A 16,486-nucleotide genomic window follows, 5' to 3' on the forward strand; every position below is an offset into this window, starting at 1 on the left:
AGGGTTGTGCTGGTTCCCAAAACTTATTGTCTTACAATTGCTAATCATAAGTCAGTTGGATGTTTTTCTTCTTCTTTCCTGCTAAATCTACTACTGTTCCCGTTACGAATTATAAGATGTTTTATATAGACTGCACAGGGACTGAAACGAGTGAACAAACATATAAAAACCGTTTATATACACGTTATTCAGGAAAAAAAAGTTAGAACATCTTATTTACAATTTGAAACGGATAGAGTAGATAATTGTGTGTAAGTTGCAACGTTATGGTGGTCTCCGAAGTCACCGACCACTATGTTCTTTTGTTATACATGAGCGGTTGTGCTCCTTCGTGATCAAGTGCGAGAAACAAAGCTATCAGTAAAATTTAAGTGTTTTTCCCGCCAAGAAAAAAGTAAAATTCAAGTGTTTGGCGGCTTCACCAAGTTTTCGGCCCGTAGAGAATATCCTCGTTGATGCATCGAATCCAATCTGTCTTTTTCCCCTTGTTGCTATGCGCACAAAAAATTAGTTCCCCCTCTATGGAGCTGTTCGGCAATCCACCCCCTCCCTGAAATTTAAGAATCTGCGGAGTACACATTCATTCGCTCCGTGATTTTTAATTGAAACTCTGCCTGCTCCGGGAGCGGCCTTGTGGAGCGGAGGGACTCCGAACAGGCCCTACAAATTTATTTCATAATTGACTTGGACATAAGAGCATCTCCAACAGACGCCTCAAACGACGCGCGCGCGGGGTAAACCCAGCTTTTAGCGCGCGGGGGGCGGTTTGCCGCGCTCCAGCGGCCGCGGGAAACAAGCGCGCGCCGGAACCGTTTGCGCGCGCGCGAAAAGACGCCAGCTCGCGCGTGCCTATAAAGTTGCGCGCCGCTTCGCCACGCGCTTCTCCATACTTCCTCTTCCCCTCTTCCTCTCCCTCTCTGCCACGCGCCGCTCCAGCGCCCCGCCACCGACGCGCCGCCATGCCGCCGCGCCGCCGAGGAGCGTCCGGCTACCGCGGCGTTCGCCTGCGCCCCAACGGCTGCTACACCGCGGAGATACGCTCCGGCGAACTCCGGCTCGGCCTCGGCACGTACGAGACGGCGCGCGAGGCCGCCCGCGCGTACGACGCGGCGGCGTGGCGCCTAGGCCGGCCGCGCGGCCAGATGAACTTTCAAGATGTGTACACGCTCCAGCAAGCGCTCAACCTCACCCCTCTGCCTCGTCTGAACACGGCGGAAGACCGTGTGGAGCACGCCGAGCGGCAACGCCGCCTCCTCGTCGCCCAGGAGGACGAGCGGGTCATGGCGGAGTGGCGCCAGCGCCACTCGGAGGACATCGCCTACGAGCAGGCCTACTGGGCAAGGCGCCGCGAGGAGGACACGCGAAGGCGCCGCGAGACGCGGTTGGAAAGGCGTCAGCGGAAGGCGTTGGCGAATGCGCAGTCCAACATCGTTGCAGCAGGTGGGCAGTCGTTCTTCGCGCCGAACAATGATCGGTGGCTGGACATCTGGCTAGACACCTCGGACGACACCGCCGAGGATGATAATGGTGATGATGATAGCGATTTAGAGTAGTTTCTATCTAGTTGCGCCGTAGTTTATCTATGCTTTCGAACTATCTATCTAGTTGCACCGATGTAAAATACCTTTGTATCGTTTTTTATTTATGCAATCTATCTAGTTTTTATTTTATCTATGCGTTCAAAAATTAAAAAAAAAATGTTGTGTGCGCGCTGCATTTTTTACGCGCTGCATTTTAGCGCGGCTGCTGGAGTGGGCGCAGCGCGCCGCGCCAAACCAGGCGATGGGCGCGTGCTAAAGCTGTTTTTTGCGCGCGCCGCGTTGGGCGCCCGTTGGAGATGCTCTAAGAAAAATCTCAATAACTTGACATGCTTACAGTTTGATTTTTTTTTCTAGTGACTCCCTGCCCAGGGAACAAATAAATGGAACTGACCATTGGACCAACATCACCCCTCTTCTTCCTTCGATGACCAGCTTACGCACAGGTGTCTTCCCCATTTCAGAATAGTAAGAGACAGGTACGTACGATGCCAAAACCGTGAGAAAAGAAAAGAGGAACAAAAGCAACACCATCATTTCATATATGTACGCTTCGTATTACATAGTCCAAATTGAAAATGAGGGAGAACTTAAATCCGGCCACCAAAGGTGTCGGTTGAAGATTCAACATCATTTCAGCATTATTAGCAAAAAAACATCATTTCTGGATTTTTGTCCTGTGCTACCCGACATCATTTATAGAACTTGGTGGCAGTTTCATCATGATGCGTCATGCACTAATACTAGGAGTTGCATACTAATTAAACCATTGGCAATTTGTCGGTTGCTTGGAGGTGCACTTAATTATTATTCATATGTATGTTAATAATGCGATTGCGGTAGTATGTAGTTGGTGCCATATGTAAATGTTATTTTTTTGGAAGACAGATGGATCAGGATCTAGTGATTAACTAGTGATCCCAACCATGTGCTCTGCCACCCGTCACCTTGATCGCCCCTTTGCCCCGGTGCCTTTGCAAAGTGGTCACCTTGATCTAGAATTCTTGTTTTTCTGCTTCTGTTGGCGGTGAAAAACTATTAAGTACTCTCAACCAGTTGCAAAATGATTTGAAATCTAATTTCATACGAGATCAAACTCCTTTCAGTTTAACTGAAAGTAAGTTGCTGGAAATCAAATTTGGGTTGGTTGATTTATTAGTTGGGAAGGAAGAAGGAGTCTCGGCCGGCTAGCGTAGAGATAGAGGCCTTGCGCAGAAGAAGAAGAATCGGTAACAACTGTTGAGCTCGTGCAACGCCAATGCGTGGCTGACAGTTCACGGTTCAGACTTGCAGCGGGGCGGGCACAGATGCATGGAAAGTCGCCGCCGCGAGAAGCAAAGCAAAGCAAAGGAGAAGAGAGATTCCCGGCACGGCGGCACGTCGGATCGAGCAACAATGACAGACAGCACCTACGCCACTCCCCCGTACGGCGATCGGGATCGGCACAGCAGCTGCGTCCACGCAGTGAGAATGAGGCAATGCTAAAGGAGGCCACGTGTTCTACACCAATCTCAAAGCTTCTCTTCTTCCCCAAATCAATTTCCATGATTTTCGAATCTGTACTACTCGTATATACTAGTAATATAGCAAGGCAGAAGGATCGCGACCGAGTGGTTAATTATTGCTGAGCACAATCATGTGCTCATTAGAGATCGCTTTGCTTCGTTGTCGTTGCAAATCACAAGTCTTTCCTGCCTAGCTCTAGAACTCTTGTTTTTCTGCATGCCCCGTCCAAACATGAGCAGCCTCGTGTAGAGCTTGCCGTATACACAAGCACCTGCACAGTGCCTCCACTGTTGCCGCCATATGTGTACGCGCGGGCGTGCTCGATCGGTGCCCTGAGTGCAGTATTACCTATATATCGTCTCCGGCGTGGCCCGTCGCATGCAGAGAGTTGGTTACGTGCTCGCCGTCTGGATCGGTTGAGAATTTCGTCTCGTCGTCGTCGTCCCGGCGGGTCTGGTCCCGCCGGCGAAAGCAACACCGTGGCTGCATCCGGACCGACACGCAGGTCTCGGCTGGACCGAGCCGGCGCAAATACTTGCAGAACGAGGCTAGTAGTACGTACCAGCAGCTTAGTGGCGACCAAACACTACAACACGTACGTCAATTGCAGGCACTTTAAAATGCCTCAAAAAGCCCCTATAATGCCAGCTTAGAGAAAAGAAGGCATTTTCCAAATATGCTAGAGATGGTCACGAAGGGAAAGATCTTTTGAGGCATTTTTCTAGAACGCCTCCAAAGGTCAACACAGAGGCATGTTCAAAACGCCAGCAAGCTCAATTTGAGGCATTTTTCCACAATGCCTCAAAAAGATTAAACGCAGGCATTTTTCCAGAACGCCAACAAGCTCAATTGAAGGCATTTTTTCAAAATGCCTCCAAAGACTATTTGTAGCATTTCTCATAATGCCTCTAAAAATTATGCCTGGCATCTCTCATACTGCCTTCAAGACATTTTTCTGGCATTTCTAAAGAATGCCTCAAAACCATTATGTGGCGTCTTTTGTATTGCCTCCAAAATGTTTCCAGGGCACATAAGAATGCCACAAACTTTACATATGCATAATAAGAATATGATAAAACCAATGTTACAGCAAGCTCAATAATTTGCATCTAGCTCTGTAAAAACACACATACAGTAGAAAAAAAGATTGAGAAGCTTGCATCGGCTAGAAGTATCATCGTGCACGCGAATAATGCAAAGCATCACCATCAGAACATCTTCACAAATTCAGAAACAATATCGAAGTATCAATCAGAAACACACAGGTCACTTCCTACTGTTGTGACAACAATACGAACAAGTGTTACAGGAAAAGGCATGTACAACTCACTTATGACCATCTTTCATGTTTCCCTGCCCGAATTCCTAAGTATGTTGTTTCCGGTTGTAGCAGAGATTGCTTGAGTACATTTTTTCATTCTTGTTGTCTCAGAAACTTTCTTTCTCTTCAGTGTATTCCTCACTGCACCTTCTGAAGTATTGCAACCAGTCTGATGGTTGGTCACCTGAGTTCCAGTAGTTGTTTTGTTGGGATCCACATTCTCACTATTGTTGAAAGACATCTAACTACAAACACTAGAAACCTACAATTGGGTAAAAATAAAAATCATGTATAGTTATACATAATATGAGCACAAAACACAACTATGAGCTATGATAGTACCTTACAATGCAGCACAGTAGTACGGTCTGTTTGCATAATCTGCATGAAAAAGAGGTCAGAATAGTTGCATATATAAGAACAGGGCAGATGAGTTAGCAAAGTGTCACGTATCATACATTTTTGCGTGGCCATGGAATACACCTAGCTTGGGCATTTCCTAGCCTGTTTATTTTCCCTTGTGCACGAGGCAGCTCAGTTGTTTCTTTGAGCACGATGTTGACAAGTACTTCAACACAATCAGCTAGTGGTTGACCATCAATAGCTTTAGCTTTTCTATCAGTTTTCTGAATGGTTCCCATTGCCACCACACTTGCACTGTTTGGTGACGTCAAACTAACTTCCATGCCACACTTTATGGTATCTTTTAATTCGTCCTGTAAGTTGCAATAGTACTAAGTAACCCTTCTAATTTGCTAGTTGGTTAAAAAGTTGAGACGAATATAGAAAAATCACCTTTGGCCCCTTTTGGAGTGGTGTTTGAAATATTCCTGGTTTCTTATGTTTAGTTGTCTTTGTCTTCTTCAGTTTTGGCACAGGCGCAAGACTTGGTAGTGCTGATTCTGTTATCCTTGATTCTAGTTGGGTTGCCTTCACCTTATCTGGATGCCTTGGAGCAGCCATTGCCTCGGATGCCTTGGTAGTATATGAAAGTGAAGTTGCTTGTTCTTCGTCATTCATGTTTTCCAAGTCCTAGTATGTGGAGAATCATATTTAGCTAGTAGTAAATGCTCAAATAATGTGACTTAATTTAAGAGATGAAACAAGAATCACCTTAGAAGGATCTTTATTTGGAAGCTCCTTTTCTGGAATCTCTCCCATTTCAACAGACCCCCTAGAAGCTATGATCAAACTTTTTAGCTCATTGTACTGTTCTTGCATTCTCTCACTCTTGGCCATTATTGAAGTTTGATTTGCCACCAGAGTATGCACCACATGCCGAAGCTCCATGTTCTCTTGTTTAGCAGCATGTAGTTCAGCTTCAACTTGAGCAAGGCGCTCCGAAGCGACTCCACCTACTAATAGACCAAGGCCACTTGGCCTTCCTTTCTTTTCTTTTGGGAAAATTGATGAATAAAGATCACCATCACGGGCATCCTCACCAATCAAAGAAGGATCTTCCCGAATCCTTTTTTTAATGTCATCCTGAAAGGTTCATATAACAGTAGGGTTGCAAGCATGAATTTTATGAAGCACTGAACAAAGCAGTATCAAGTGAAAGCTAACTAGGAATATAATAGAACAGAGCACTATGAAGTGAACTACATATACCATTTTTACTCCGCTTTGTTGGTTGACTGGATATCCATTGTTTTTTGTATGCGTAACCACGTAAAGCTCGGCACGCCCAATTTCTCTACCCTCTACCATCTCCTGTAGCAGAGATGAAATGTTGATACACCAAGGCAAAAAAGACAAAAGAGAAAGAGCCAAAAAAAGGACAAAGACACCAAGGCAACAGATCTAGATAGCAAATCAATATTATGGGGTAAAATAAAACAAGGAATATTGATTACCATTTGATCAAGGACAACTGCAAAACTTCGTGACCCAGCGGTGTGGGTCCCCTTGCATCCCTCGAGTTGCGATGCCCAAGTGGCTTTGTTTCTCTCAGATTTTTCCTGGACACACAAATATGATGAAGAAACTCATCACAAGCTTATATGTGGAACACATATTTAGCATAGGATACAAAACTACACCATTGAGTACTCACCTTTGTTGTGCAAGTTGGATGCATAGCCCTCAGGAAACCTAGCATCCTTTAGAACCTGGCAAAACATCTTAGCACCATGTGAATCCAAGTAGTATAATGTCGGAGGTAGGTATGGTTTACTTCCAGTTAAATCTGGATGTTGGTCTTGGCGTATATTCAACTGTTGTAGGTCAAGACGTGCATTTAGATTGTCCTTTGATCTTTTGCTAACATTCAGAAGGGTATGGGCAATATTCTCAAACACATTCTTCTCTATGTGCATAGGATCCAGATTATGACGCAATAGAAGTGTTTCCCAGTATGGCAGCTGAAAGAAGCAACTTCTCTTTCTGAATATTGAAGTGTCTTGCTGCACGCTTGTATCATTCTCATCTACCTGATTACGGTGTCGCTTCCTGCTGCTCTTCTGCTGCAGTTTCCCGTATGTAGTTTTCATGTCCTTTGTCAATATTGAAATTTCATGTGATGAAAGGGGAACGGGAGGCTCTCGATGTTCCTCAAAACCATCAAATGACTCAGCATCAAATCGAAACTCGTGATTAGGTTCCAAGAATCTGCGATGTCCCATATAGCATTTCTTGTGTCCATTCTTTAACCAAAGAGAGCATGTCTCTGATAGACAATGGGAGCAAACTGCTATATTTTCTCCAGACAAAGATCCACGCCCAGGCCAATCACTTATTGTCCATAGTAGTGCGGCGCGTAAGAGAAACTTCTTAGATCGAGAGGCATCATAAGTCCAGACTCCATCATTCCAAAGCTCCAGAAGATCGTCTATGGTCAGCTGCATGTAAACATCCATGTCTTTCCCTGGAGATTTTTTACCAGGAATGATGACAGAGAGGATAAAGTTTGATTGCTTCATACAAATCCATGGAGGAAGGTTGTAGGGGATCAAGATGATAGGCCATATGCTATATGAGAGATTCATATTTCCAAAAGGGTTGAAACCATCAGCTCCCAATCCAAATCTAACATTGCAAACTTCTGAACTGAAGTCTTTGTGAATAGCATCAAAGTGTTTCCATGCAGGTGAACCAGCTGGGTGTCGTATCAAGCCGTCCTTTGTGCGGCCTTCGCTGTGCCACCTCATATCTGATGCCGTCTTTGTAGAAGCGAACAACCTTTGGAGTCTCTTCTTTAGCGGGAAATGACGAACCACCTTTTGAGGCACCTTGTGGACACGCCTTCCATCAACTCCAGTATTTACGCTCTTCCATCTACTTGTGCCACACACTGGGCATGATATGGCATCAGCATGTTCCTTCCTAAATAGAATGCAATCGTTTTTGCATGCATCTATACTATTATATCCAATACCAATGGCTCTCACAAACTTTTTGGCCCCATGAAATTTTTTGGGCAAGGCCTCACCTTCTGGAAGTGCCTCCTTAATTAGCGTCAATACCTCATCAAAGCAGACATTGCTCATTCCCCTCATATTCTTGATGTGAAGCAACCTCACCAAAAATTGCAGCTTCGAGAATCTTTTGCAACCTGGGTACAGCTCTTGGCACCCATCATTAACTAATCTATAGTATGCTTCAGCATCATCGTCCAAGTCATCTTCAGACTCTTGCTCCTCTCCTAAAGTACGAGTATCATACATCCCGAATCCTTCCAGTAGCATCTCATCCATCTCATCACTATCAGCATATTCTTCAAACTGTGAACTAGGACCTGAAGTTGTTTCGGAGGGCCACATACTTTCTCCATGATGAATCCATGTGGTATATCCAGCCATGAATCCATCATAAATCAAATGATCATAGACTTCAAGTTCACCTAACCAATGAGAGTTTACACATATCTTGCAAGGGCAGAGAATCCTATTACTTTTTGCTGACGTACGAAAAGCAAATTTTATGAAGTTGCTAGTTCCTTCAGAATACTCGGCGGAAGACCTTGCTGCTCGCATCCAACTCCTATCCATTCTCAACTGAACAAAACCAAGTTCTTCAACATGAGGTGCTTAGAAGAAGTTATGTAACATACTAAAGCAGAGGCCACATAAAAATTCTATAATAAATATTTGAATGTGAGCAGAAGCAAAGAGGAATTTCTAGAAGCAGTGTCAGTTTAACTAGCAAAAATACCAAATCAACTTTCAGTTGTTCCTTGTCGTTGTTGCACACTACTTCTGGGAGTACAACTAGCTTATTGTGAAAGTGCCAGTAATTAGTGTTATATATAGTACTAATCTACATGTATTGATCAGTTCAGTGCTTCTCCAACAATAGTCAAACTGCACAATGTCGTGCCAAAATGATTGTTCATACAGAACATCTAGCACAAACACAAAAGGAAAGTAAAATGAAGTAGAAAAATTCAGGGGCATTACCTCAAACACCTTGTGTGCACCGGGGCGTTGGATCAAGAACAGCAACCGAACGTGGGCGAGTCTGGCATGGGAAGGACAAAGCTGATGCGTGCGAGGCCACCTTCTTCCTCCTCCTCCTCCTCCTCCTCCTCCTCCGTCCCGAGTCGCGCGAGTGAAATGCCTCCTAATGACGTACGTGTTGTAGTGAAATGTGGCGCGAGTGATCGCGGACGGGCAAGCAGCCGACACTGCCCGATCGAGTGCGATGACAACTGATCGGAGCAGCTGGCATGGCACCCAACCCGGCACCGTGGCAATGCGTGGCTGAAGGTCATCGTTGCTGAAACCTCCAGCTCCAGCCGGGCGGGCACGTACGCATGCATGGAGATGGAGCCCGCCGCCGGGAGGAAACGGCGATGCACCGCTGCCGGTGCAGTGCGGGGGACAGCCGATCCATTTTCGACGCCAGGCAAAACAAGGAGCTCGACGGCCTATGCTTGTTTCTACTGACCGAGCGAGATGCGGAGCGGCAGTGAGACGTTTGTTGCGTGCAGGTGGATGCTTTGGCATGGCAGGTCCATGTCCGTGGTGGACGGTGTTGGCGTGTTGCCTGCCGGGTGCACGCTGAACCCAGGGCCCGATTCCAGGGGCTACATACCGAGCGAGAGCTGAGAATGAGAGGAGCAGAGAAGAAAGATTCCCTTGCCGGATGAAGGAACAAGAACGAACGACAGACGGCACGTACGAGACGGGGACACACGGCAGCACGTCAGGTCGCCGCAGAGCAGACCTGGCTGGACATCCACCACCCTGGGCCTGGGCCGGGCATGCAAGCGGCGCCGGCGGCACAAGGCTACAAACCACCTGAACGAGCGTAGCAGTGCCCATGACGCCGGGGAAAAAATGGCGCTGTTGCAGTGGATGCGGTGAATCTGGGCAGGTGACAGCAGATGGATTCGATTCGACGCCATGCCAAGATGAGGAGTCGGCTGACCTCCCCTCCCCCACCTCTCCTGCGCAGCGGCAGAGAGACATCTGTTGCATGCAGGTAGATGGGTGCCATGCCATGCCATGCATGCTCTGCATCTCCGGTGTGGCCGTGTCTGTGTTATCTGCCGGATGCACAGAACCGAGACTCCTCTCCTCCCTCCCTCCTGCTCAGCTTCATACACTCCTCACTCCTGCTCCATAAACAGTCGCGAGATCGAGCCACGTCTACCATATTCCAACCAGCTACGGCGAGGACACGGCAAGCAACGGCCGGACAGGCAGCTCCAGCGACCGCGGGGGCAGCCAGCAGGGCTGGGCGCGACCAACAAGCGCGCGCGCCTCCAGCGGTTCGTCGGCGGCGGCTTCAGCTGGGCCATTTTCACAGGACGTCGGCTGGCATGGGCTTGCGAAAAAGGCCTCCACTGGGCAGCCCAGCCTCGCCTGCTTAGCAGTACTGGGCCATTAATATTCTTGTAAGAGAAAAGTATAGTTTCCCCCCTCAAATGTGGCTAATCGGATGAAATACCCCCCAAACTCTAAAACCGGTTATTTAATCCCCTCAAATCTGGAATACCGGATAAATCTCCTCCTAATGTGGTTTTGGGGAGGATTTCAGATGGTTTTGCCTTTTACATTGTGCTGACGTGGCAGTGCATACCAAAAATTACTAATTTGTGGGCGCTCGACTTCAAGCCGCTGCCGGCCGTCATGTCCGCCTCCCTGCGTCCCCAACTTCGGCCGAGCTCCGCCACGTTTTTGGGGTGTATTTGATCCGATTAGCCACATTTGAGGGGGAAAACTACACCTTTCTCTTCTTGTAACAAGTAGCGAGTTTTCTTTTAGAGTCAATTACACCACAAGTGCTAAAACTTGACGAGAAAAAATCGCTTTAGTGCCAAAACTTGCGACATACATTGAATTGATGCTATAAGTTGGCTTTGGCGTGCATATACAGTACAAATTGCATTTGTAGACAGACACAGAGCTGACTAGACGCGCCACATGGGCATCAGGCCCACTGTCAGTCACTGAAGGGTAGATATAGGGTGTGTGTCTTGTTATTTTGTGAAAAACACCTCAGAATAAATTTTCAAAAATGAATTGTCACCAGCCGGATTTGAACTGGTGATCTACAGAATGGAGGAGATCATGCCTAACCAATGCACCAAGAACAGTTTCCTGTTAAAATTGCAAATGTACATTATATATCGAGGCAGACTTAAGCTAGCTGGAGACCCTAAACCATATTGCAGTGCTATTTTTTAACATAAACTAAACTATATGTAAATTATAATCTTTTTTACGAATATGTAAATCATAATCATGTGTCGTGCTTTAAGATTTTTTTAAAAAAATTATATATATTTAAATGCTTACATAAGTTTAAAATGTTCACAGTTTTTTTAGAAACAAATCTTCACAGTTTTACCAAAATATTAATGTAGTATATAAAAGTGTTCATGCTTTAATAATTTTTCTATATATTTTAATAAATGCTTATATAAGTTTATAACTCTTCACAGTTTTAACAAAATACCCATGTAGTCTATAAAATTGTTCCTGTTTTAAGAAACATATATTCATATAATGTCAAAATCGTTGGCTAGGATTCAAACCAGTGACATATAGTCATCAGGTGCGCGTAGCAACCAACCCACCCGACAGTGTTATTTTTTTCTTCAGAAATTGATAAAATATATGTAAATTATAATCTTATATTATAAATAATATATATATAATAATATTACATTATAAAATTATTCACGTATTATTTAAAAAATATCCATATGTTTAAATTGCAAATTAGAAAATTATGCACGTAATAATTTTCATATTCAATGAAAATATCAAAGTAATTTTTCTACATATTTAAATAAATGATAATATATATTTAAAATTTCCGTGCTTTCAATAAAATATTTATGTATTATATAAAAGTGTTCATTTTTATTCTGCAGTTTATTTTGTTTATAATGCTCAATTATAAGTTGCATATAATTTAAATTTTTTTGTAACAAATAACAGTGCAAAATGGTCCGTAGGGTGTCGAGCCCGCTTAAGTCCTACCGAATATATAGAGTGCATATCATATCCATTTAGTACAAAAAACGCCTCTTGGTCCATTGTCTCAAAAAAAAGTACAAAAAAGGCTTCTTGGTCCATTGGTTATGCAGACGCACATCTATGCTGTCAGCCACCATTTTTGCACATAATTTGCTCGCTGACAGATAGACCAACACGTGGCAGTGGCCTTTTTGTGAGAAAAAATAATTTCGATGGGATTTCACACAAAAAAACAGGCCACAAGCCCTATCTATACCATTCAATGGTTGACAACAGGTCCCACGCCACGTGGCGTGCCTAGTCAGCACCGTGTCCGTATACAAATGCGATTTGCACCGTATATGTCCTCATGACCCAGCTCGTGGTCCTATGAACATTATGCTGGATTAATAAAGAAGGCAAGATTTGTTTTCATCTCAAAAGAACAAAGAAATATAAACAGAATAGTGACATCGTTCTGATCACATTTCTCCCTAAGGTTCTTCGGCATTTCTTTCAAGTTTGAAAGTTGACCTGATACCATCATATACCAACATCCAAAATACAGTCGAGATTTACGGAAACAACACAAGAGTCATACATGTCAGATCTTTGAAAGAATTCATAGTAACATTGCTTTGAGATGAATTGCTAAGATAATTTTGATCTTTTTTCGTCGCCGCCACACTATTATTGGTATTTCAGAAATCAAGATCAACCCTGAAAACTGCTCTGTGCAAACTCCAAACTGAAATAAGAGACAAGACATTTACATAAATAACATGATGTCTGATCAGTACATTATTCAGTCAGTCCTAAATCTAAATTTCAAGCATTCCTGCTACACAGGAAAAATAACTTCAGTTATTTCATGCCAATATTGTCAAACTCCCTAAATAGTTAACTGGGCAAAGGGTGTGTGCCTCAGCAGCAGAATGAAGACTGCTGTAACAGCACAGTTAATCCAGTGAACATCATTACAAATGCATAACATAATTTTAATAGGTTGACAGGCCAAGGGTGCGGGCAAATAACGCACTAAGACACATAACAATCATGATCTAGCTGCTCCAACTTCTAAACATTGGCGACTACAGTATATTCAAAGATTCAGGCCATATTCAGTTGTAATCGTTTCAATTCAATCAACATATACAAGTTAAAATGGTACAAGGTGCAGTGCTGCACTGACTATTTGGGCTCTTTCACAATCAACCACATCAGATTTCCCAAGAGCTTTTCAGTTTGAAAACCACTCCTGAAGTGGATATAAGAACAGAAAGAATGATCAATGCGCACAACTAAATTGATGGCTACGCCTCTATTTATATACTGAACAATATCATTTTTTAGGGAATATATACTGAACAATATCATGGTTTTACAGGGTTGGTTACAACTGCATACAATCTTCAGATCGTATCCTAACTATTCAGTAACTTGGCGATCCTAACGAACTATATCTGTGCGTACAAGCATATATACGATATACATTAACAAGCGCTCCCGGAAAAGCTCGGATGGTCCAACACGAATACAAGTACTATTTAGAAATCCTCAAGGCATAACGAAGGATGTGCCGACGAAAACTTCCCAGCGCATCCTTAGCCAAAGCATTTCCCTTGAGAACACATCTATTGATCAACTCATGATATGCATTTTCAGTAAAGAATTTGATCATGCAGGCCATGGTAATAATCAGGATCGTAACCGTGTAGATGACCAATCTCGGAATTGCTCCTTGGTATAGCACATCATGCTTAAGATCCTGCAGGTTGGATCCTGGGATGATCTTCTCCATATCCCTCTTGTGTTCCACCTTCATTTCTTCAGTGTCTCTGAAGATGAGATCCATCTGACAAGACTCTGCGAACCTGACAGAATCATCCAAAACCAACTCGTCCAAAGGCAAGGTCGTGGGAGCTAGAGAGACCCGTGCAGGCAGCTGGACGGTTGTGCCCCATCCCCACAGCACTCTCATCATCAGCAGCGTGAGGCCAACCACGAACACAAAGGTGAACATGGGGCACTTCTTGGCGGCAGACGGCACAAGTATTCCGCCGACCACTGCACTAATGGAGTAGAACAACAGAAACCACACCAGCAGCAGGCACACGATGTCGAGGATTGTGCCCCCTAAAGCTGGGATTCTCAGCACCACCGTGAGGCCGACGGTGACCTGGATGGATAAGTCAGGGTACTCCTTGATGGCTGAAGGCACAAGTATACTAACAACTGCGCTAATAGCCAGAAACACAAGAAGCCACAGCAGCAGCAAGTACGCGGTCTCAAGAAGGTAGCCAGCAAGGCCAAGAATTGTATCCCATGGCGTTCTCATCAGCGCTACTGTCAGGAAGATGGTCACAGTGAACATGAGTAAGGGGTACTTGTCTATGACCGACGGCAGCGGTAAGAGAGGGTACACGATGTTAATGGCGACGGTAATGGCGGCAAACACCAGCAGCCACACCAGTAGAGTGTACACGATTCCGGGAAGGTAGCCAGCAAGGCTTACAAGTGTATTTCGAGGAGTTGTCATCACCACCACTGTGAGGAAGATGGTGACAGTGGGGGGGAGCCAGGGGTGCTCGTCCATGCCCGACCACAGGAGTAAGGACATGCCGAAGCTAATGGCGGCAAACACCAGCAGCCACACCAGTAGAGTGTACACGATTCCAGGAAGGTAGCCAGCAAGGCTTACAAGTGTATTTCGAGGAGTTGTCATCACCACCACTGTGAGGAAGATGGTGACAATGGGGGGGAGCCAGGGGTGCTCGTCCATGGCCGACAGCAGCAGTAAGTTCATGACGAAGCTAATGGCAGCAAACACTAGCAGCCACACTAGTAGAGTATACACGATTCCCGGAATGTAGCCAGCAAGGCTTACAAGTGTATTTCGAGGAGCTTTCATCACCACCACTGTGAGGATGATGGTGACAGTGAAGGTGAGGAAGGGGTGCTCGTCCATGGCCGATGGCAACGGTATGGAGATGACGAAGCTAATGGCAGCAAACACCAGCAACCACACAACTAGAGTGTACACGATTCCGGGAAGGTAGCCAGCAAGGCTGCCAGCAAGGCTTACAAGTGTATTTCGAGGAGTTTTCATCACCACCACTGTGAGGATGATGGTGACAATGGAGGTGAGCAAGGGGTACTCGTCCATGGCCAACGGCAGCGGAATGGAGATGACGAAGCTAATGGCAGCAAACACAAGCAACCACACCACTAGAGAGTACACGATTCCAGGAAGGTAGCCAGCAAGGCTTACAAATGTATCTCGAGGAGTTTTGGTCACCACCACTGTGAGGATGATGGTGACAATGGAGGTGAGCAAGGGGTGCTCGTCCATGGCCGATGGGAACGGTATGGAGAGGGCGATGCTAATGACGGCAAACACCAGCAACCACACCACCAGAGGGTACACGATTCCGGGAAGGTAGCCAGCAAGGCTTACAAATGTATCTCGAGGAGTTGTCATCACCACCACTGTCAGGAAGATGGTGACAATGCAGGTGAACAAGGGGTGCTCGTCCATGCCCGACGGCAGCAGTATGGAGACGACGAAGCTAACGATGGCAAACACCAGCAGCCACAGCAGTACAGGGTACACGATTCTGGCTACGTAGCCAGCAAGGCTTAGAAGTGTATCCATCATGTCGGAGAACTCTGAAGTGTGCGAGAAATCAAGATGCAGATTGCAGAGGATTGTATGAGAAATCACTTGGGGATTGGCAGTAGGCAGAGGCAGTCGCGCCGCACCTCGCCCGCAACACGCTCGTCGCCGTGGTCGCCCAGGACGTCCCTGCTCCCGCTAGTCTCGGGGACGGCAAGATCAGAGGCCCGGCGCAGGAGGCGATGACGGGCTTGGTCTCCTCGCCGACGGCCAGATCCGCCGAGAGAGATGAACCTGGGTGCGGTGGCTTGGATCGACCACCGGATCCAGCGCGGGAGCAGCAGACCCGTAGGTTCGTCGGAGAAGAGGGGGAGCGCCGGCTGGGGAGGGGAGGTAGGGGACAGATCCGTGCGCAGCCGCAGCTCACCTCCCGTAGGTCCTGCAGCACCGTGGCCGTCGGCGTGAGCGTGGCAGAGGAGCCCGTGGAGGCCGGCCTGCAGCGGAGCACCTCGGTCCGGGTCTTGGCCAGCCGACACCGGAGAACCTCACCGGGGGGCGAGGCGGATTGGGGGTGGGTGGGTGGGTGGATGCGACGGCGATTGGTGTTGGGGGAGGGGGCGCACGAGTGGGTTTGTTGGGGGAGGTAACTCCTCCGTTTCTCTTTACTCTCGATATTAAACTTGTTTGGATTCAAACTCTGTAAAGTTTGATCAAGCAAATATCCCTTCCACCGATTTTCTCCCCTCTTGTTTTTCTATATACAAAACAATTTTCATCTGTCCGGACAAACCCAATCTTCGATAACACAATCAATTCACCCACGGTAAGAGCAACTCCAACGGGCCGACCCAAATGGACTTCGATTTCATCCGCTTTTTGTCCGTTTAAGTCGGCCAAACGGACACGGATGCCCGCTTCCGCATTTGGGTCGGCACCTGCGCCCAATGCTGGCCTGCGACCCATTTAGACGGCGCCAAAAAAAATGAACGCATGCATATTTAAAAAAAAAGAGAAACTACATTAATTAAACATTAAAGCCGGCCACGAAGGCCGGCGAGAGTCCACGCGTCCACATTTGCATTTAAAAAAAATAAAA

At 46.1% G+C, this 16,486-nt stretch overlaps 3 protein-coding genes across 4 annotated transcripts; all 3 read right to left on the reverse strand.

The window, feature by feature from the left end:
• Positions 1-4,619: 4,619 nt before the first annotated feature.
• On the reverse strand, positions 4,620-5,792 carry LOC119332927. Its single transcript, XM_037606011.1, has 4 exons — positions 5,161-5,792; positions 4,824-5,081; positions 4,713-4,746; positions 4,620-4,627 (listed from the first exon to the last, which is right to left on the reverse strand). The coding sequence occupies exons 1-4, from the start codon at positions 5,383-5,385 to the stop codon at positions 4,620-4,622; spliced, it is 525 nt and encodes a 174-aa protein (XP_037461908.1). The 5' UTR covers positions 5,386-5,792.
• A 10-nt stretch (positions 5,793-5,802) lies between these two features.
• On the reverse strand, positions 5,803-8,895 carry LOC119328095. 2 transcript variants are annotated; one of them, XM_037601132.1, is made up of 5 exons: positions 8,763-8,895; positions 6,422-8,360; positions 6,222-6,326; positions 5,977-6,078; positions 5,803-5,850 (listed from the first exon to the last, which is right to left on the reverse strand). In XM_037601132.1, exons 2-3 carry the CDS (start codon positions 8,352-8,354, stop codon positions 6,316-6,318), a joined length of 1,944 nt encoding a protein of 647 aa, XP_037457029.1. In that variant the 5' UTR covers positions 8,355-8,360; positions 8,763-8,895; the 3' UTR covers positions 5,803-5,850; positions 5,977-6,078; positions 6,222-6,315. The 2 variants fall into 2 exon arrangements, with proteins under 2 accessions (XP_037457029.1, XP_037457030.1); XM_037601133.1 differs by lacking the exon at positions 8,763-8,895 and having other exon boundaries at positions 6,422-8,734.
• Positions 8,896-12,186: 3,291 nt separating this feature from the next.
• LOC119329072 lies at positions 12,187-15,963 on the reverse strand. The gene is made up of 2 exons (XM_037602055.1): positions 13,486-15,963; positions 12,187-12,522 (listed from the first exon to the last, which is right to left on the reverse strand). Exons 1-2 carry the CDS (start codon positions 15,430-15,432, stop codon positions 12,397-12,399), a joined length of 2,073 nt encoding a protein of 690 aa, XP_037457952.1. The 5' UTR covers positions 15,433-15,963; the 3' UTR covers positions 12,187-12,396.
• Between the last annotated feature and the right edge of the window lie 523 nt (positions 15,964-16,486).

Source organism: Triticum dicoccoides, chromosome 7A, assembly GCF_002162155.2.
Source record: "Triticum dicoccoides isolate Atlit2015 ecotype Zavitan chromosome 7A, WEW_v2.0, whole genome shotgun sequence".
Lineage (NCBI taxonomy): Eukaryota > Viridiplantae > Streptophyta > Magnoliopsida > Poales > Poaceae > Triticum > Triticum dicoccoides.

What these genes read in the sequence shown, in the direction of transcription:
- LOC119332927 (XM_037606011.1), bottom strand. Translation starts at nt 5,385, where the DNA reads ATGAATGACGAAGAACAAGCAACTTCACTTTCATATACTACCAAGGCA. An exon ending in CACTCCAAAAGGGGCCAAAG is followed by an intron (nt 5,082 to 5,160) that starts GTGATTTTTCTA and finishes TGCAACTTACAG; the next exon opens with GACGAATTAAAAGATACCAT. An exon ending in TTCCATGGCCACGCAAAAAT is followed by an intron (nt 4,747 to 4,823) that starts GTATGATACGTG and finishes TTTTTCATGCAG; the next exon opens with ATTATGCAAACAGACCGTAC.
- LOC119328095 (XM_037601132.1), bottom strand. Translation starts at nt 8,354, where the DNA reads ATGGATAGGAGTTGGATGCGAGCAGCAAGGTCTTCCGCCGAGTATTCT.
- LOC119329072 (XM_037602055.1), bottom strand. Translation starts at nt 15,432, where the DNA reads ATGATGGATACACTTCTAAGCCTTGCTGGCTACGTAGCCAGAATCGTG. An exon ending in CGAGATTGGTCATCTACACG is followed by an intron (nt 12,523 to 13,485) that starts GTTACGATCCTG and finishes CTCTTATTTCAG; the next exon opens with TTTGGAGTTTGCACAGAGCA.